The sequence below is a fragment of the Canis lupus genome, chromosome 20, assembly GCF_003254725.2.
Source record: "Canis lupus dingo isolate Sandy chromosome 20, ASM325472v2, whole genome shotgun sequence".
Classification (NCBI taxonomy): Eukaryota; Metazoa; Chordata; class Mammalia; order Carnivora; family Canidae; genus Canis; species Canis lupus.
The window spans coordinates 41077251-41098740 of NC_064262.1; the positions used below are offsets into that span (position 1 = coordinate 41077251).

Sequence of the window (21490 nt, forward strand, 5' to 3'; positions counted from 1 at the left end):
AGAAAAATAGCTTTATTGCTTTGCCAGACAAAGGAGGCTACAGCAGGCTAAAGCCTTCAAAACCACACACCTGCCGGAGGAAGAGGCTGGGGGAAGGGGGTGGTTAGGGAAATAAGGGATCGAGCAGGTTTTGAGAGGAATTGTGTACATGTTGCCAACTTCATTTGTCATGTTTTCAAGATCCTACCGGGTTCCTGAAACAAAAGGCCAAGAAAGCGGATGCCCAATTAGCTCAGTCAGAAGAGCATAAGACCCTTGATTTTAGTGTTGTGAGTTCAAGCCCCACACTGGGGTATAGAGATTACTAAAAAATTAAAAAATAAAACTTAAAAAAAAAAAAAGGACAAGAAAGGAGGAGGTCTGCAGAAGAGAGGAAAAAGATTACTTCAAAAATCAAACTTTCTGGGATCCCTGGGTGGCGCAGTGGTTTGGCACCTGCCTTTGGCCCGGGGCGCGATCCTGGAGACCCGGGATCGAGTCCCACGTCAGGCTCCCGGTGCATGGGGCCTGCTTCTCCCTCTGCCTATGTCTCTGCCTCTCTCTCTCTCTGTGACTATCATAAAAAAAAAGAATCAAATATTTAAAAAAAAAAAAAAGAAAAAAAAAAAAGAAAAATCAAACTTTCCTGAAGCATTAGCGCAGCCATATTTATTTTTGTTCAACTTTATGCTTTTAAGCAATTTCAAGTGTAGTGTCACATTAGATTACATTAACAAGGAGGCAGCATGGGGGACAGTGAGAATCAGCAATCCCCTGCTTTTCTCCCGTACATTTCACTTCAAATTCTGGAACAGTATTTACACTATTTGCTTTGTTCTCTCTTGCTAATGCCTCGGTGTGGTAGATTGATCAGGGGTCATGCCTCCCATTTCCTTGAGGGTAAAACTGAGACCAAGAGTGGTCAAGAGGTTGACACATAAAATGACGACTGACAGCTGAGACCGACAACACGGGTTTAGGGTTTCTGGCCCTGAGTATGTCCCACTTTGCAAAAGGCTCTGGAAACCATCCCCATCAATTAGGGTGCTTTGGGTTTTTCACACGCACTTAGCTTCCAGCCCAAACCGCTCTAACTACAGCTGCCTCAACACTTCTCAATGCTTTCCCACAGAATATTCTCCTGGGAAACAAGCGCCCTCTGGCGGCCTTCTCAGGTGCTACGCCCATGTCCGGCAGAGAAAAGAGTGGCAGAAAAAATCCTCAACCTTTTCTGGAGAGAAAGGGGACTCTAGGGACCTGCCATCTCCATAAGTCCAGTCCATCTTCCTTGAAGGGGAGGGGAGAGGAATGACGGCTTCTCCGAGGCCCTTTCTAAACCCACCAGTTTCAGGATAATTCTCACATTCCTTTTTTTTTCTTTTTTAAGATTTTATTTATTCATGAGAGACGGCAGAGAGAGAGGCAGAGACCCAGGCAGAGAGAGAAACAGGCTCCACACAGGGAGCCCGACGCGGGACTCGATCCCAGGACTCCAGGATCATGCCCTGGGCGGAAGGCAGGCAGGCACTCAGGTGAGCCAGCCAGGCGTCCCTGATTCTCACATTCTTAGTCTTCACCACTCCACACATTTCTCCTCATCACTGTGAGCCAGGCTCCAGTCACTGCTGGGAACAAGAAAGCCTAGGTGCTCCAGAAGAGCTCTGGCTGACTCAGGAGGCCCGAGGCTCTCTCCCTGCCTGTTCCCACACTTGAGGAGCCAAATAGCTCCCTCTATCATGACCTCTCTATAGCATCTTTTTATAGGAGTGATTTGAGGTAGGAGGAAAATCTGGAGGATGGTGTCCTACAAGTGAAGCGAATGTTTGTAGGGGTGGTCAACTGTATCCAGTGCTGTAATGGACAGCTTCTGGAGAGTAAGGCAAGGTGTACGAACTTGTCACCCGATTTAGCAAAACAAAAGTTCCCTGGAGAACTTGCCAAAAGCCATTTCTGCAGAGTAGGGAGGATGAATGTCTGATTGAAGTGAGTTCAAGACAAAATTAGAGACATTTTTTTTTTTAGTTTAACTGTGTAGGGACAGGATATAGCTGGAGGGGAAACTGGCATCAAGGGAAGGTTTTCTTTCATATTTATATATTTATAAAAATATTTTTTTAAGATCTTATTTATATATTTGATAGAGCATAAGCAAGGAGAATGGCAGAGGGACAGGGAGAAGAAGACTCCCCACTGAACAGGAAACATGTCATTGGCACGTCTTGTCACAGGGCTCCATCCTGTGACTCCATCCTGTGACCCTGAGATCATGACCTGAACCAAAAGTGGCCTCAACTGAGCCACTCAGGCGCCCCTCTATACATACAATTTAATAATAACTGTATCATTAACAATAAACATTTCAGGGGCATCCGGCTGGTTCAGTTCATGGAGCCATGCAACTCTTGATCTCAGGCTTATAGGTTTGTAAGATTATTCAAAAATAAAATATCTTAGAAAAACAAAACAAGGGACACCTGGGTGGCTCAGCGGTTGAGTGCCTGCCTTTGGCCCAGGGCATGATCCTGGAGTCCCCGGATCCAGTCTCATATCAGGCTCCCTGCATGAAGCCTGCTTCTCCTCCCTCTTCCTATGTCTCTGCCTCTCTCTCGGTGTCTCTCATGAATAAATAAATAAAATCATAAATAAATAAATAAATAACAGAACAAGGGGCACCCTTCCCCCTGCTCATGCTCATTATCTCACTCTGCTCTCTCAAGTAAACAAAATCTTTTTTAGGAAATTTTATAAAGCAAAACAAAACAATGAACATGTCACTGACATATACCATTCACGCAGAAAAGTAAACAAACCATGAGTGTGCAGCTCAGTGAGTTTCCACAAGGTGAACACTTTCATGCTACCAGCACCCAGATCAAGAAACCATGTGACCTGTTCCCAAAAGTTCTCCTTACAGCCCCTTCTAGTCACCATTCACCCCACACAAACAACAAGTACCCTTACTTCTATCACCAAAGATTAAAAAGCAGGACTTCCATCTTACAAAATTTTATGTCAGTAGAATCAAACAGCATGTCCTCTTCTGCATATAGTTTATGTTCAACATGGCTTGTGATTTCATCCATAGTATGATAGTCCTCTCCTTTCTGTTGCTGTATAAAAGAACCTCCATTTACCCATTCTATTGTTGATAGGCATTTGGGTTGTTCTCTACTTGGGGCTAAGATGAATAATGAAGCTATGAACATTCATTTAAGTGCTTTTTGGTGCACTTATGAATCATAATGTACCTTCTGTGCCATCTCTTACCTTTCCAGGGCCTTCCTGTGGCTACTTCCTCACTTCCCACCTCTCTCACCACTCAACATGACCAAGACCTCATCTGGCCACCTTCCCTGACTCCCCTCAGGGGAGTCTTAACCGTGGGCTGGCCACTTCCTCCCTTGTGGTTCCTAGCCTGGGCTTCCCCTCCATAGGCTTCTGCTACACCCAGTGTTCAATACTGGTGCTCCAAAGACCCAGTTTCCAAAAACACTTTTGGCACATCCTCAATGGACTTACCATCCTCATGCTGATGAACCCCAAATCTCTCTCCTGAGTACCAAGCCCATAGAATAAACAACTTATCAAATTGCTCCAAGAACTGTGCTGCCTATGGTTGAAATCACATTACCATCCACCCCCAATTGCTTAAGTCATTACCTAGGATTCATTCAACACTCCCTCAACTCTGTTATCAAAATCCCATGATCTCTACCTCTGGTCAAGGTTACTCCCTCCTACTACTAAGGCCCCTGCCTTGGTTCGGGATTATCACCTTTCCTCACCCGGACTGTTCGGACAGCCCCCACCTTTCAGGCCTTCCCACGCTCCCCCACTGACCCACCCTGCATCAATTCTGATCCCATTATCACCCACCCTCCACACCCTCCACTGTCCACTGGCCCAACCCTTCAGCGAGCTCTAAGTCCTTTGAGAGCTGACTCCTTCCTCCCACTTGGGTCCCTCACAACCACTCCCATTGGCCCATTCTGGGACTTGGCTGGAGCACTTCATAAGTGGTTCCCAAAAAGTGCCATTCTCGCTCGCCTCCTTGCTTCTGAGGGTTCTTCTCCTTGGAAAGCACCGCACCTCACCTGACCTTAAATTCCCCTCTTCCAAGGCAGCCCGGGTGGCTCAGTGGTTTAGCGCTGCCTTTGGCCCAAGGTGTGATCCTGGAGACCCCGGATCGAGTCCCACGTCAGGCTCCCTCCATGGAGCCTGCTTCTCCCTCTGCCTGTGTCTCTGCCTCTCTCTCTCTCTCTCTCTCTCCCCTCTCTGTGTATTCTCATGAATAAATAAATAAAATCTTAAAAAAAAAAAATTCCCCTCTTCCAGGGACCCACACCAAGAACTGTGCCAGCCTTCAAGCTTCAGCACCTTTAATCTCCTTTGGGAGGTACCCCGCCTCCTCCAGCCTCCCCCATCTCCATCTCCTCCCATCCTCTGGGTTGTACCAACCCTCCACAAAGGGCAACCATTATCATGGTGATGATTCCAGATTGCATTTGGCTAATGTAAACCCCCTGAGGGTAGGAATTGTGGCACTTTGTTTCAAACCCTCAGTTTGTCCCAGTAACCAATAAATACTTGTTGAATGAATGAATGCAAGAATAGGGATGTTGAACCAAGTATTGAACTCCCCAGACAGAACGCCTGGGTGGTTCAGTGGTTGAGCGTCTGCCTTTTTGGCTCTGGGTGTGATCCCAGGACCCTGGGATCGAGTTCCACATCTGGCTCCATGTAGGGATCCTGCTTCTCCCTCTGCCTGTTTCTGCTTCTCTCTCTCTGTGTCTCTCTTAAATAATAAAATAAAAAAATAAAATAAAATAAAATAAAATAAACAAAAAACACCTCCCCAAACATGAAAAGAGGGAAGAAAAATTTCAGATTTAAGGGAGAAAAATGTTTGAAATAGTGGGCTGGGCAGGAAGGGAATCCCAAATAGGACCATAGGAACTGTGACCACAGAGATAGTGTTGGATTTCTGGAGGGCACTGGTGCTGGAGTGCTTGTGAGGGAAGAAGGAGATGGAGCAGGAGACAAGGGTGCTTCACTGTAAAGAATCTGGTGTTCTGGACCACAAAGGCTTTGGACTTCAGCCTGTCACCCATTGCTTTTGAAACTATAGGTTGAAGGCAATCATAACATTCATTTTGTTTGGTTGATTGCTTTGTGGGTTTTGTTGTTTTAGAGAAAAAGAGAGGGGTGAGGAGGGGCAGAGGGAGAGGGAGAAAATCTTAAGCAGGCTCCACACTGAGCACAAGCTAGATCTCCCAACCCTGTGATGAGGACCTGAGCTGAAATCAAGAGTCCGATGCTTAACCTGACTGAGCCACCCAGGTGCCCCTCATTACCAGGATGTTTTAAGTGACATAAAATAAAATGGAAAATAGTGTGTTGTGTGAAGTATGAATAAGTGATGTATTAGAAACACTTTGAAAAGAAGAAAAAAAAAAAAAAGAAACACTTTGAAATGGTATTCTGGGTAACAGGTCCAAAATGTATGAGAGCCCCTGCTTTAAGTAATGTTGGGAGTGCTGGTTACAGGAAGGGCTTTGAACAGAGGAAGAGATCAGATTTGCATTTAGAAAGATCACTTGAGGCCAGGGTTTGGGAGTCTGGCTATACCAGAGCAGCAGTGGGGAGGAAGAACGAATAGATGATGGTGGTGCCATTTCTGCCAAGGGCCCTAGGGAGAGTCATAAGCTTGAAAGGAAAAGAGATGCAAACTTGAAGCAAGTAGAGTTGAGTTGCCAGTGGGCTGTTCTAGGTGGATTCAGAAGAGGGGCTAGAATTCAGGAAGGAGATCCCTACTGGAGACTAGAACTTGGGAGTTCTGCGGGGATAAAGCTGAAGAAGTAGGGGGCGGGGTAACTGTTCAAGAGCACCCATGAAAAAATGGAGAGGCACCTACTAGAAAAGACTGTCATTCTAGAGCAAACATTGAGCCATGAGACCAGACATAGCCTGTGCTCAGAATACTAACCTACAAAACTTGTTACATAGCACAATGTAATAGAAATACAAATTGTGTATCTAAATAATGTATGTGATCTTTAGTCCTCAATGTCCTTAAAATCCGTATCATACAGTTCAGTGGTCCCCCACCCTGACTGTGTATCAGGACAATTTAGAGAGCTTTCTGATCTCACAGATTCCAGGCAGGGCCTCACTCAAAAATTGCAACATCAAAAAATTCAAGGGAGACCAGAGCATCTATAATTTCAAAAAAGCTCCCCAAATTGGTAGCCATCAGGAAAAAAACTGAGGAGGGCACCCGGGTGGTCCAGCCAGTTAAGTGTCTGCCTTCGGCTCAGGTCATGATCTCAGGGTCCTGGGATCCCTGTGTTGGGCTCCCTGCTCAGAGGGGAGCCTGCTATAAACTGTCTCTCTGCCCCCTCTCCAAACCCCGTTCACATGAATGCTTGCTCTTGGTCTCCCTCTCTCTTAAAAAAATAAATAAAATCTTAAAAAAGGAAAAAAAAAAAGAAGAAAGAAACTGAAGTACTCTATCTGTGGTATTGAACCAATCAAGTGAGAAAAGGAATGTTTGGGACAATGTTTATAACATGTTGTGTCTATGTAAAATCAAAAGTGTATGTGCGAGAACATGTACTTCTTAGCATGGACACAGACCCTAGGAGACACAAAAAAGCTGGCCACGATGATAACCAACAGGGAAAAAAAACAGGGTAGTTGGCACAGGGATTAGAGTAAATCTCTAGGCCTTTTTGGTATCATTTGAATTTGTGCCATACAAATGGATTATCAAGTCAATAAATAAATTCCCAGATGTTTGTGATGTAGAACCAGGATTTGAGAACCTCTGATTGTTAAATACTCCTCTTCATCTTTTTTTTTTTTTTTTTTTTTTTACTCCTCTTCATCTTGATAGCATCTAAGACATAGGGATTTTTTGTTGTTGTTTTTTAAGATTTTATTTATTTATTCATGAGAGACACAGAAAGAGAGAGACAGAGACACAGGCAAAGGGAGAAGCAGGCTCCATGCAGGGAGCCTGATACAGGACTGGATCCCAGAACCCTGGGATCATGACCTGAGCCAAAGGCAGATCCTCAACCACTGAGCCACCCAGGTGCCCCAAGAGACTCTTAATCATAAGAAACAAACTGAGGGTCGCTGGAGGGGAGGTGGATGGGGGGATGGGACAGTTGGGTGACAGGCATTCAGGAGGGCACATGATGTGATAAGCACTGGGTATGATATAAGACTGATGAATCAGGGATCCCTGGGTGGCGCAGCGGTTTGGCGCCTGCCTTTGGCCCAGGGCGCGATCCTGGAGACCCGGGATCAAATCCCACATCAGGCTCCCGGTGCATGGAGCCTGCTTCTCCCTCTGCCTGTGTCTCTGCCCCTCTCTCTCTCTCTGTGACTATCATAAATAAATAAAAATTTAAAAAAAAAAAAAAAAAAAAAAAAAAAAGACTGATGAATCACTGAACTCTATCTCTGAAACTAATAATACATTATATGTTAATTAACCAAATTTAAATATTTAAAAACTCCTATGGGGTTTTAATTAAAGATTTTATTTATTTATTTATTTATTTATTTATTTATTTATTTGACACAGAGAGAGAATACAAGCAGGGGGAGCAGCAGAAGAGGGAGAGGCAGGCTCCCTGTCTGGGCTCCATCCCAGGACCTCAGGATCATGACTTGAGCCAAAAGCAGATGCTCAACCACTGACCAACCCAGGTGCCCCAAAGACGCAGATTATATACAAGTTCCTGCCTGATAGCCTGGCGGGGGATGGGGGTGAGGGGGTGCGGTGGGGGGGTGGGAGGAGTTCATGCTGCCTGCCATAACCAGGCAGAAACCCAAACCTACCTCTAGCACAGTTGGGTGAAAGGAGGATGGGCACAAGTAAAACATGAAATCAGAAAAGGAATGTTTCTTTTATCTCCAGAAATTAAGTCTGATAAATGGATGGAAAATTATTTGGATTTTGTTTTGTTTTTTACAAGATGACTCCCTTCTCCAAGCAAAAATGGACAAGGTACTGCAGTACCTAATGCAAATTTATTTTTTTATTTTTTTATTTTTTCCTAATGCAGATTTAAAAGCCAAGTTTCAGGGATCCTCAGGTGGCTCAGTGGTTTGGAGCCTGCCTTTGGCCCAGGGTGTGATCCTAGAGTCCCAGGATCAAATCCCACATCAGGCTCCCTGCATGAAACCTGCTTCTCCCTCTGCCTGTATCTCTGCCTCTCTCTGTGTGTGTCTCTCATGAATAAATAGAATCTTCTAAAAAATAAATAAATAAAATAAAATAAAAGCCAAGTTTCTGGGCAGCCTGGGTGACGCAGCGGTTTAGTGCCGCCTTTGGCCCAGGACATGATCTTGGGGACCCAGGATGGAGTCCCACATGGGGCTTCCTGTGGGGAGCCTGCTGCTCCCTATGCCTGTGTCTCTGTCTCTCTCTCTCTCTCTGTGTCTCTCATGAATAAATAAAATCTTTAAAAAAAAAATAAAAGCCAAGTTTCTGTGGTTGCCAAGGAATGTCAGGGAGGAAGCAGGAACCCTGCTGGGGCACCTCAGTATTTAAGAGACCCAGTTGTGGTCCACCTCTTGTCACCATTCTCAAGTACCAGAGAGGCTTCCTTCCCACCTCTGCATCACCTCCTGCCTCATGCAAGTCACCACCTTCTCCTAGCAGGACCTGGTGATGATCCCCTCCAAACTGATCTCCTCAGCTCTACCATTGCTGCTCTGGAATCAATTCCCCATTCTACAGCCAGGGTTAGGGTTATCTTCTTAAAATGTAAAAGTTACTTTGTTATCCCATAGCCTTTGAGATAAAGGCCAAGTTCCAGAATGTGGTCTTCAAGCCCACAAGCCCCTGCAGAGTCTGGGCCCTCCTCACCCTCCTCTTCTCCCATTGTTCTTGGCTATACACAAGAGACTCTGGCCAGCCTCAGAGCCCTTGCTTATGGCCTGTTCCTCTGCCCAGAATACTCTCTCCTATCTCTCCTAAGGATTTATCCTTCTGGACATATCAGATTCCCTTCTTTTTTTTTTTTTAAGATTTTATTTATTTGGGCAGCCCGGGTGGCTCAGTGGTTTAGTGCCACCTTCAGCCCAGGGCCTGATCCTGGAGACCCGGGATCAAGTCCCACGTCAGGCTCCATGAATGGAGCCTGCTTCTCCCTCTGCCTGTGTCTCTGCCTCCCTCTCTATCTCTCTCTGTGTCTCTCATAAATAAAATCTTAAAAATATATATACATTTTTTTAATTTATTTATTCGTGAGATACACAGAGAGAGAGGCAGAGACATAGGCAGAGGGGGAAGCCGGCTCCCTGTGGGGAGCCTGCTTCAGGAATCCAGCCCAGGACCCGGATCACGACCTGAGTCAAAGACAGATGCTCAACCACTGAGCCCCAGGCACTCCTCAGATTCCCTTCTTAAACACTCAAAGCATTCATAGTCCCCACCCCCTCCTCCCCGGCAGGGGTCACACTTTTTCTTTGTAACATGTATCCAATCTTTATGTTCGAGGAGTCCCTTGAACCAGGCACTGGCTGGTACTATATAAGGGGCTCAAAAGGGTAGGGTCCCTACCCTTTTAAGTTTATTGTCATTTGGGGGGGTACTCACCCCAATCCAATAATCACTGAATCAAATGTAAACATATGGTGCCTGGAAGGTGGATGATAACTGGGGAATATATCAGTTAGGATGTCTGAGGGTAAAGCTCTCCTGGAATGGGTGAATGTTTGCTGAGTGAAGTGACTATGGAGGTGAGAAGGCCATTTCAGGCAAAGGTCCAGGGAAACACTGACCCTGTTTGGATCTAGCAAATTGGTAGGCTCTTACTAAAGACTGAATGAATGAGCAAAAATTGACTTGTCCCAGAATCATATTAGAATTCAGGCCTTGGGACACCTGGGTGGCTCAGCAGTTGAGCAACCTCCTTTGGTTCAGAGTGCGATCCTGGGGTCCCAGGATTGAGTCCCACATCGGGCTCCCTGCATGGAGATTGCTTTTCCCTCTGCCTATGTCTCTGCTTCTCTCTTTGTGTCTCTCATGAATAAATAAATAAAATCTTAAAAAAAAAAAAAAAAAAGAAATCAGGCCTCCCACTCAGCGTAGTGTTCCTCCCTTACCCTAGGGCTTCTCTTGGATTTTGGAGAGCATGCCCTAAGAAAATGTGGGAAGTGTTCTGGTAAAATGATGCTTTTCCTTTTGCTTCCATTTCACATTTCAAGTGTCAGGTTTTTATTCCAGCACTTGGATTCACTGGTGTAAGTGCTTCAATATGTTAGCCCTCTTGGGCTGATCCATTTTGGGAATATCTGCTTAGGCAAGGAGGGAGAGCTTTCAATTCCTTTCTTTGACTATGAAACGAATACTGATTGTATATTTACACTGCACACACATGCAAAAAGTTTAAAATGTTGACATTTGTGTCTTTGAAGATGGTAAAATTATGACTTTTTAAGATTTTTAATTTATTTGAGAGAGAGTGTGCAAGCTTGAGCAGGAGAGTGGGGGGAGGAGCAGAAGGAGACTCCCGACTGAGCTGGGAGCGGGATCCCAGAATCCTGAGACCATGACCCCAGCTGAAGGCATACCCTGAAGGGGCCCCACAGATGATTTTTTTTTTTAATTGTACTGATCTGTATTTTTTAAGCTTATAATTATTTTGTATTATTTGCATAACACAAATCTATAAAAGCAAAAGCTTTTCTTGTCTTTTTTAAAGATTTTACCTATTGGGACGCTTGGGTGGCTCAGCAGTTGGGGATTTGCCTTCTGCTTGGGGCGTGATTCTGGAGTCCCAGCATTGAGTCTCTCATCGGGCTCCCTGCATGGAGCCTGCTTCTCCTTCTGCCTATGTCTCTGCCTCTCTCTCTCTCTCTCTGTCTCTCATAAGTAATCTATTTATTCATGAGAGTCAGAGAAAGAGAGGCAGAAGGAGAAGCAGGCTCCCCGTGGGAAGCCTGATGTGGGACTGGGTCCCAGTACCCCAGGATCACTCCCTGAGTCAAAGGCAGATGCTCAACCACTGAGCCACCCAGGCCTCTCAGCCAAAGTTTTTCAAAGAAACAATTCGGGGCACCTAGGTGGCTCAGTTAGTTCAGTGACTGCCTCTGACTCAGGTCACATTCTCAGGGTCCCGAGATCATGCCCCCACAACCAGCTCCCTGCTCAGAGGGGAGTCTTCTCCCTCTTCCACTTCCCTTCCCCCCACTCATCCACTCTCTCGCTCTCTCTCAAATAAAAAAAATTTTTTTCAAATAAATACAATCTTAAAAAAAAAAATTAATTTAATGAATTTAATGGTTGGCCCTAACCAGAGGTAATGGTCATAATCACCAGACACCCAAAATATACGATTTAAATAAGCAGATAAGCAGAACGTGTGCTCTATGCATGCTGTCTACAGACAAGTGTTCTTGCAGCTCCATCACTTTTATAAAACCATTCAATCTAGGATCTGTCACTGATGCAGGAGTTACAAAAATAAATATGGCCACCCACAGGGCGCCTGAGTGGCTTAGTCGGTTAAGTGTCTGCCTTCTGCTCTGGTTGCTCTGGTGGGACCCAGGTACGGGGATGGAGATCTGCATCAGGCTCCGGCTCTGCCGGGAGCCTTGCTTCTCTCTCTCTCTCTCTCTCTTTGTCAAATAAATAAAAATAAAAATCTTAAAATATATATATATATATATGGTCACCTATAAAATGGGAACAATTTCTCCCCCTCAGGGTTGTAAGGATTAAATGAATTAATACAGATAAAGCACTTGGAACAGTGTCTGTCACATAAATACTATATGTATTATGTATTTATGTATTACGTATTTATTGTATTTATGTTGTTGCTGTCTAGGAGCTCCCAATAGGGTAAGGGTAGAAACGAAGGAAATGGTTCTGAAAAAGTATGGTATGAGCTTAAAACGGAAGTGAGCAATGAATGTGGAGTCCAGCAGCCTGCAGTGCAGGGCTCGAGTCTTGTGTGTCCGTGGCTAGCACTGCAGGAGCCTTAAGCGCTTCGTTGTTGGGGCCTAGAGGTCACAGAGCCCAGTCGTTGGGTCATTCGGTTCCTACTCTTCTTACAAAAATTGGGGCCTGGAGGCCCGGGAGGAAGGGAGAAGGGGCCTACAGTACCGCACGGTTATAGGTCGAGCCACGGCTGGACCCCGAGTGGTCAGGACAGCTCTCTCCAGCCTGCGCGTCCCCTCCGCGTGTGGACCTCAGGGAAGGGGGTGGCTACGCAGTCGTGGCCCTCCGCGGGTAGGAGGTTCCCGGGCCACGGTGCGGGTTGGGAACTACGCTCCCCAGCATGCAACGCGGCAAGAGAGGCGTCTCGGTCTCTACCCTCGCCTCCCAGGTTCTGCTGGGAGTTTTCATTGACCTCTGAGCCCCTATCCATTCGGATCTGCTCTGGCCTCCTCTCGGCCCCGCCCCTTTCAGAAAGCGGATGACCCCTCAGAGCCCCGCGAGCTGCTTCCTTCTTCCCCTCTCATTGGTCCAGCGTAGCTGCCTTTCGGGAGCGAGGAGGCGAAGTTGCTTACTGATTGGTGGATTCCGTTTGGCGCCAACTAGGAAAGGGGGGCGGGGCAGCGGCGGTCCCTAGTGAGCAGCTATTACCGCGAAAGGCCGCCTCGGCAGCGACAGTCCGGAAGAGAGGTGAGACTCCTCTTGGTGCTCTGCGACCCCGGGTTCGGGCAAGGGGGTGAGAGAAAAGTGAAGAGAGTGTGAGCCCTGGCCGTTGCCTTGCGGCCCTGGCCGCTTTCTCTTCCCGACCCGACGCGTTTGTTTGGATTTAATCCTCAGGTTGCCGGCGCCCGCCCGCCCGCTGGCCTCGCGGGGTGCGGGGGAAGCACCCGTGCATGTGCCTGGCGCCTGCTGGGTCTAGACACCCGCCCGTCCGCGCCGCTTGCCCGCGGCAGCCGCATCCCTGAACCGCGGGGTCGTGTTTGTGTTTGACCCGCGGGCGCCCGCGGCGGGGCGCGCGGCCGAGGCCGGTGCCGGCGGGGCGGGGCGGCGCGGCGGAGGCGGAGGAAGAGGGAGCGGGAGCCCTGGGAGGCCGGGTGCCGCCATGGAACTGGGCCCAGAGCCCCCGCACCGCCGCCGCCTGCTCTTCGCCTGCAGCCCGCCTCCCGCGCCGCAGCCCGTCGTGAAAGCGCTGTTCGGCGCGCCAGCCTCGGGGGGCCTGTCGCCTGTCACCAGCCTGACGGTCACCATGGACCAGCTGCAGGGACTAGGCAGGTGAGGAGGGACTGGCGAGCGGTGCCACAGGCCGCTGGGCTCCCAGATGGCTCTCGGTGGGGCGGGGGCGGGATCTGGCTGGGAAACGGGTCCGGAGCGGGGCGAGACCTGCCCGCCGCTCGTGGGCCGCCCCGCTGAGCTGGGGCCCGCCATGTGCACCCTCCCCCCCAGGCGGAATGTTGGGCGGGAGAGGCCGTTCGGACCCTCCAGGGCCGCCCTCAGCCCCGAGCCGGGCCCGGTAGGGGGTGGGGTCGGCCCGGGGTCCCCACTTAGGCTACCCATTTCAGATTGCTTTGTACTCTCCTTCTGTCCCAATCCAGGGAAGTTCTTTGTAATCTCCCCCCAAGAGGGCAAAGCAGACCCTTCAGGCGCCTCACTTCCACCCTTTCCTGAACCACTTCGCAGGATCTTAGCTTCCTGCGAGCTTTGTTCCTTCTCTACAGAGACACATGGCATTTTCTTTCCTGTCGTTTGTGCAAAATCCTCTTCGTTCCTCACCACGTGCACATTCCTGATGTCCACCCCTGCTTTCCTAAGGCAAGGCCTTTTTATTCAACTCTCCATCCTCAGAAGCTCCCTGGACTTTTCCTTCTAGCAAAACCTGCATCACGGTGTTTCTGGTGGGGTTGCTTTCCCTTCGATTTTGGATGTCCCATTTTCTTTGTAAGCACATGTCTTGTACATTTCTAACCTCTGAAAAGCAGGAACTTGTCCAATTTATCTTTCATCCTAGCAGCTAGAACACATGCTCTCCCTTCAGAAAATACTCCAGCATCATAGTCCTCTTGCCTACAGTGTAACCCAGGCCATGCCTTCCCACCACTTTTGCATCTTTTATTTTCAAGTGCTGAGTGTTTTGGGTGGCAAAGTGGGTTCTGTGATGTGGCCCAGAAGTAGATGATTGATAGCAGCCTGGATACTTGCCTAACCTCGTGGCCTGTCTCCTGTGTGTACTTGTAGTTATGTTTTGGAAATAGAAAGAGGGGCAGCTGGGTGGCTCAGTGCTTGAGGTGCTCTGCCTTTGGCTCAGGTTGTAATCCTGGGGTCCTTGGATCCATCCACATCAGGCTCCTCCCTACAGGGATCCTGCTTCTCCCTCTGCCTGTGTCTTTGCCTCTCTCTCTCTCTGTCTCTCATGAATAAATAAATAAAATCTTTTTAAAAAATACATAGGGATCCCTGGGTGGCGCAGCGGTTTGGCGCCTGCCTTTGGCCCAGGGCGCAATCCTGGAGACCCGGGATCGAATCCCACGTCGGGCTCCCGGTGCATGGAGCCTGCTTCTCCCTCTGCCTGTGTCTCTGCCTCTCTCTCTCTCTCTCTCTCTCTCTCTCTCTGTGACTATGATAAAAAAAAAAAAAATTACATAGAGTTCTTTCTCTTGCTTTCAGTGAATATGAACAGGCGCTGGAGGTGAGAAACAGCAGTCTGCAGAGAATGGGCTCTTCTGAGTCAACCGATTCAGGTATTCCTTTAGTCTCTACCATTTATTATGTGTTTACTGTGTGAGGATCAAAACTTGGAATGTGTTGTGAACGTGTGCCCCACCTAGGAACTTAGTCTGGTGACTACCTGAGACAGTAAATCAGAGTCATGGCATTCAGTAACCAATACCCTTAAAATAGGCCAGATAAGGCCCTATGGTAGTTTATGGAGGAAACCAGCGTCAAGTGTCTGCATGGAGGTAGAGTGTGCTTGATCTTGAGGATGAGTAGGTGGGTACAATGAACCATAACACCAAGACCAGAAAGGTGTATTGGTTGAAATGCAGGGCCAAATTATTGAAAGTGTGATGACATTGTTTCAGCGAGCCTGCGGTGGAGGAGATGGGCCCAGTGCATTTTACTCTAATTCACAACTTCATGCTACTGCAGGGTTTATATTTGCACAGATGCTTTAGGCTAGGGAACTACAAGAGCAAAGATCTTAAAATGGAAACTTCTTAAGAACTAGGGATAGGATTCTTGTGGCAGCATGGCAAATGAGAATATCAGAGCTAACACTTGACTTTCTGCAAAGTTATGTGGATCTCATGAGGAGAGGTGTGCAGTAGGCACACTCGTGGGTCTGGGCCATACTGAGAGCAGTGTGTCTTCCACCTTGCTCCCTTTGGTGAGATGAGCACCTTACTTGGTGTTATTTTGTTAAAGGCCATGAATACTTGGCTTGTTTGTCACATGACTGATAAATGTATTTTTCAAAACCCCCAAATTAAAAAAAAAGAAAAAACCCAAATTACACATATGATCTGACAAGATAAAATATTTGAAGTCAAAACTATTCCAGAAAACAGTTACCTATTCTTTCCATAGTCAGAACTCACAGAAAGTTACCTGGGTAATCTCTATTTGAATAACCAACCATTCATTAGAAGATTATGTTTAATTCTCACATCCTGTTCCCTTGATGGTATTTGCAAATAGGTAAAGGGGATTGGTAGAAGATATACTATGAAAATGTTGAGACTTGTGCAAATATGAAGTTTTTGACAATTAGAGACACCACTTTAATTCTGGCAAAAGTCCAAGGTGTGAGTTGATTGATGGCTTAAAGAAAATACTAATAGTATTTTTGTTTATTTAATGACAAAGTGGTGTTTTGTGTATTATTTCCTGAGGTTTTTTTTATTTCCACAGGCTTCTGTCTAGATTCTCCTGGGCCCTTGGACAGTAAAGAAAAGTACGTATTCACTGCTTTTTAAAGTTTGTGCTTAGAAAAGACTTTTCTTAATTTTTTATTGAAATTCTTTGTGTTCTGGACAGGAGCCCTGGATTTAGCTAACCCTAGTAAAACTTCTGGATCCTATAAATAAGTCTGCCTTTAGAGAAAGTAGTTTGTGTTAGTAGTCTTTAAGACTTCCCGTCCTTTAAAAGAAGACCAGGCTTGCTCATTTTACCCAGAAGCCCAGTAATGTTGGGGTGCTTGTGAGAACAGGACAGTCTCAGAAACCTGTACTTGCATCTTGCCTAAAATGGGAATGTTTGTGCCCTCCCCAAACTATAGGCTAGACACTGCATCTGCTAATATTTCTCTTGTTTTAGTCTCATTGTTTATCTTCTGATCTCATTGCAGCCTTGAAAATCCCATGAGGAGAATAAGTTTCCTGCCTGTAAGTTAATTCTCTTGTTTATCTTGAGTTAATTAGTATTATCTATCTCCCTAGCTGTCAGGGTGACCTTGATAGTAGGTAGACTTTCACTTGGACAGCAAAGACTACTTTTCTTTAGTCTTGTAGCACTCAAAACACATAAGCAACTCACCTTCAGTTCTGACTACCATTTTAGATACAGGAAGCATTCTTTTTTTTGCAAATGATGTCTGGGGATTGACTTGGCACCCTAAATCCCTGCTGAGAAGGCCATAGACCTATCTTGTGAGGTTGGATGGAAAGCCATGTAGCAGGATCTTCTGTTCCATGTTGTGACAGTGTGGAACCCTGGCCACATTTCTTGGTTCCCTCCTGCAGTGTATGAGGAGCTAAACCCTACCCTCCCACCACTGCCATTTTTGTTTTTCTTTTGAACCTGAGTTTCATTGAATTGTCATTTACGTACCCTTTTTTCAATGTCTTTTTTTTTTTTTTTTTTTTTTTTTCCATTTTGACAGCAGAAGCTCTTGGGATGTAGCCCAGCCCTGAAAAGGAGCCATTCTGATTCTCTTGACCATGATGTTTTTCAGCTGATGGACCAGGATGAGAACAAGGAAAACGTGAGTGGCATCAATATACTAACAGAAGATGGAGGTAAAGCCACAAGTGTCAGTGGCTTACAGAGGAGTGTGGCTGGGCTGCTTTCTGGCAGACTAGACTGTCACCAAAGTCATGCATGGTCTTTGCAGTCAGAGAAATCTAGATTTGAATCCTGCTTTCTAGCTGTGTGACTTTGACACATTACCTCTTCTTAGGCTTCATTTCTTTGCTTGTAAAATACAAGTAGCAGTAACTTGTAGGGCATTATGGAATGAAATAAGATAATGTATATGAAGCATTTAAAATGATTCCTGGCAGGGAGGAGTTGCTCAGATGGTACCTTTAGGAGTAATTATATCCATGAATGCCCTTATCCAGAAGGGTCTGCTCGAGGCCCTGCTTGTTTGTGCTCACCCTGGCGTGAGTTGTAAGCTTAGGGAAAGGCTTCTTGGCAGTATTTGTAAGAACAGGGCCAACAGGTCTCGGGGAATCAGAGTAACTGAACTAGTTGCTTAGAGGGTGAGCTTGTGATGCTCCATCCAAAAGAACACCCCGACCTGGCTTTTCTCTCATACCTGCCAGGTGCCTTGCACAGGGTAGGCATCCAAAACAGTTCAGTGAATTGGCTCAACTTTTTTCTGGCCTTTATTCTCTCTATATCCTATGTCGATTTCGTCCTGTATTCCATTGCCTGCTAAAATGCCACAATTCATAATCATCATCTTCCAGACTTTGTGTACAACCTACTGCCTCCATAAATTCTCCCATTGATTCCCTTAGCAACTTGTGAGGTGTTCAGAGGGAGAATATGAAAGTGAGTTCCTGCCTTGAGTGCTTAGAGCACTGCCTCAGCCTCTGTGTATATAGTGCTTTCTACTGAACACACTGAAGCTGTACTGCTGCCTGGTTTTTCCCCTGCCCCTGGCTCTTCCCAGGGTTGCTTGCTTGGAACTTTGTTCCGGAGAGGGGAATAGCATAGGTGGTAGTTCAAGAGCTCTTGTGATCTTAGGCACCTCATTTAACCTGCAAGACCTCATTTCCTCATCTGTAAAATGGGGATGATCAGGTTGTAGTTGATGGTTATATGAGTTAATGCACAGGAAGTACTTAGTGCTGTGTCGGCATGCAGATACTCTGAGATTAGCCTGTGACCACTCTGAGCACTTACAAGTGAAGTGGCTATCTTGGGTAGGGAGATTATAAGTGCTTTTAAACTCAAAGTAAGGGGCACCCTGGGTGGCTCAGTGGTTTAGTGCCGCCTTCCGCCTGGTGTGTAATCCTGGAGGCCCTGGGATCGAGTCCCATGTTGGGCTCCCTGCATGGAGCCTGCTTCTCCCTCTGCCTCTCTCTCTCTCTTTTCTCTCTTCTCTCTCTCTCTCTCCTCTCTCTCTCATCTCTCATGAATAAATAAATAAAATCTTTTTTAAAAAAAATAGATAAAATAAAAAGTAAACTCAAAGTAAATGCAATCGTACAGAATGTCTTCTGTCACTTCTGGCTTTCACTCAACATGTGAGATTGATTCATTCATGTTGTGAGTAAAACAGTTTTTTAAATTTCCCATTGCTTCTAGTATGGAGTACAATCACTATACGTGGAAAATAATTACCTCCTGTTGGTTAGGAAGAAGGTGGAAAATATCTTGAAACAAATTGAGAGTGAAAAGTTGTGACTCCCATTCACAGGCAATAATATTGAAGCACTTTGCTTTGGATTTGAGGAAGTTGTTGCTTTGTGTACTTGGAAGATAATTATGTTTTTGTCAGGAAATAGTCTTTGTGGTGAGAGAAAAACATGCTGCCTTAGGAGTTAGCTGTTGACAGGATGTGTGAAAATCGTAGACACCGATCCAATGTTTGAGTGAAGCTCAGAAATGGGTAAACCCTTAGTTTGGAGGCAGTTACAAAGGTGAGCAGTGCCTGCTCCCTTGACTCTCACCCAAGCTACAGTTAGGGCCCTGGTTTTTCATGGACAGTGGAAGATGTCTTGACTGCTATCTTGCAGGAAGCCTTTGAGTTTAAGAAGCCAGTAAGACCAGCATCTCGTGGCTGCCTGCACTCTCATGGACTTGAGGAGAGTAAAGATCTCTTCACGCAGAGGCAGAACTCTGCCCCAGCTCGGATGGTATGTGCTCTGGCTTTCACGGGGGAGTTCCTGGTGGGAACAGAATTAAAGCACTCACTTTCACCTGGAGTCAAAGACACTCTAGTAGCTCTTGTTGTCTTTTCCTTGACTTTTGAAATTAGACTGTCACATGTTTTGGTGGTTTTGATGTGCCTGGAAAGCAGACAGAAGCAGAGTGAGAGATGCAATATGGAACTTGAGCAAGGAATATTTAACTTTGTCAATCCTGGGGAAATAATCTGCAGGCATCCTGAGTCTTTCTTCTAAATGTGTGTACAGTGGAATTCTGTGTCTCGAACCTTGCTCTTTCATAGCGCCTCCTGAGTGCTAAGAGGTTCCCAACATGGTGGTGTTCGGGGACAGTACTTGGCTTCTTCCAAAAGTGGCTTATTAAGAACTGTTAAGGATTCTAGTGAATCCTTACCTCTGGGCTACTTGACAGTATTTGGGGCCACCTACCCCAGGGTTATTTTTTGCCAAAAAGAGGCATCACCATTTCCAAAGCTGCCTCCTGGTGATCTGCTAGCGAAGGCTAGAGAGGCCCAACTTGAACGAAACGGCCACATTTGGTTTCCAGGTTTTCCTGGGGACTTGCATGTGAAAATATACAGTCTGGCTTGTGGTCTGAGGTTCATGTTCACCCAGTATCATGGCTCTGTCTAGCATTTGCATAAGGCACTTTTATATATGTTCCTGTCTTTAATCTTCATAGGCCTGTGAAGTAGCTGGTGTTAACCCATTTTACAGATTGGGGATGTCTGGTCAGGGAGGTTGGGCTGATTTGCCAAAAGGACACACGTAGGTAGAACACTAGGATTTAACAAAATTTCCAGATTCCTAAGTACACAGTAATTCTTTAAGCACTGGGTATCCAAAACTAAATATCTTTAGTGTGCCTCTTGAAGACTGCTGCATTGGGTTTTATTGTGGTCACCTGGCCATCTCTAATTATAGGTGACTTGTCCATCATTTGCTGTATCACATGTGCACTAGGGATACCAGAACCTCGGTCACAAATAATAGTATTACAGTGTGAGCCTTCAGAGGATATTGTCCCACAATAAAGTCACCCGCCCCTTGGTTTGCTGGTTTAAAACTTGCCACCATCCCCAGAGTGCGCTCAGGAACATTTGTGGAGAATCAAAGGAAGCCTAGAGCTTCCGTGAGTGAAACAAGCTGGTACCTGAACCAGAGTAGGCCAGCTGCAGAGCAGATTTCTCACTAGGTGGGCAACTGACTCCAAAAACCAGAGGGCAACTTGAGGATTAATGCCATCCTGTCACAAAGGGATTTGGGTCTGAAGGATTCTCTGTAGGACTTAGGTTGAGACTGCTTCCGTACTGTGGAAAAAGATAACTGATCATTTTTCCTGATTTTGGGAAGCACCTGGAAAAGATGTAATGGACTATCAGCAATGTTTGTATTAATGTTTTAAGTCTAGATGGTAGACTTATGAGCCATCTTTCTAAATTTCCTATATTAAATATATATTAGTTTTATGTTGGGGCTTCCCCCAAAACAACAACATAGGGTTGCTTTTTGAGATTCCCCTATTTTTATTCCAGAAATGGTTCTCCTAGGAGAAAATGTAGTGGGGAGAGAGGCGTGGGCTTTGGAGTCAAACAGATGAGCCGTGTGATCTTGGTAACCTCTTGGTTTCCTGATTTGTTAAATACATAGAAAAGGATTAGCTCCCCTCAATGTATTGTGAGGTTTTTTTCATTTTTTTTTTTTTAAAGATTTTATTTATTCAGAGAGACAAAGAAACAGAGACATAGGCAGAGGGAGAACCAGTCTCCCCACAGGGAGTCTGCTGCAGGACTCAATCCCAGAACCCTGGGATCATGACCCCAGCCAAAGGCAGATGCTCAACCACTGAGCCACCCAGGCACCCCTGGGACTAAGCACTTAAGATGATATCATAGTGGCCAGCACACAGTAATTCCTCAGTTAAAAAACTGAGTACCTGTCATTCATTCATTCATTCATTTATTTATTTATAAAGACTTTATTTATTTTTATTTTTATTTTTTTATTTTTTTATTTTTTTATTTATTTATGATAGTCACACAGAGAGAGAGAGAGAGGCAGAGACATAGGCAGAGGGAGAAGCAGGCTCCATGCACCGGGAGCCCAACGTGGGATTCGATCCCGGGTCTCCAGGATCGCGCCCTGAGCCAAAGGCAGGCACCAAACCGCTGCGCCACCCAGGGATCCCTATTTATTTATTCATGAGCGACACACACACACACACAGGCAGAGACACAGGCAGAGGGAGAAGTAGGCTCCATGCAGGGAGCCCGACGTGGGATCCCGGGTCTCCAGGATCATGCCCTGGGCTGCAGGTGGCACCAAATCCCTGCGCCACCTGGGCTGCCCGCACCTGTCATTTAAATTCCAAGTCTAATGGACCAGGATAGACTCTCTAGAATGAGGCCACCCTTTACTTCCGTAGGAGCTAAAGTTA

At 46.2% G+C, this 21490-nt stretch overlaps 1 protein-coding gene and 1 long non-coding RNA gene across 7 annotated transcripts in view; one reads left to right on the forward strand and one right to left on the reverse strand.

The window, feature by feature from the left end:
• Nucleotides 1-12558, reverse strand: LOC112666090 (uncharacterized). Its single transcript, XR_003140729.3, has 3 exons — nt 12110-12558; nt 2981-3089; nt 1-194 (listed from the first exon to the last, which is right to left on the reverse strand). It is a non-coding gene; the product is annotated as an uncharacterized LOC112666090 (long non-coding RNA).
• CDC25A (cell division cycle 25A) overlaps nt 12481-21490 on the forward strand; it is a 25552-nt gene continuing 16542 nt past the window's right edge. Inside the window, exons 1-7 of one of the 6 annotated variants that reach the window (XM_025455712.3) lie at nt 12482-12631; nt 12779-13213; nt 14603-14676; nt 15848-15890; nt 16284-16320; nt 16821-16919; nt 18904-19023. In XM_025455712.3, coding sequence (XP_025311497.1) covers nt 13044-13213; nt 14603-14676; nt 15848-15890; nt 16284-16320; nt 16821-16919; nt 18904-19023 — 543 coding nt within the window. In that variant the 5' untranslated portion in view covers nt 12482-12631; nt 12779-13043. Of the gene's footprint in view, nt 12632-12778; nt 13214-14602; nt 14677-15847; nt 15891-16283; nt 16321-16817; nt 16920-18903; nt 19024-21490 lie in introns of all 6 variants that reach the window. The other 5 variants (XM_025455711.3, XM_035703243.2, XM_035703244.2 and 2 more) reach the window with 5 other exon arrangements.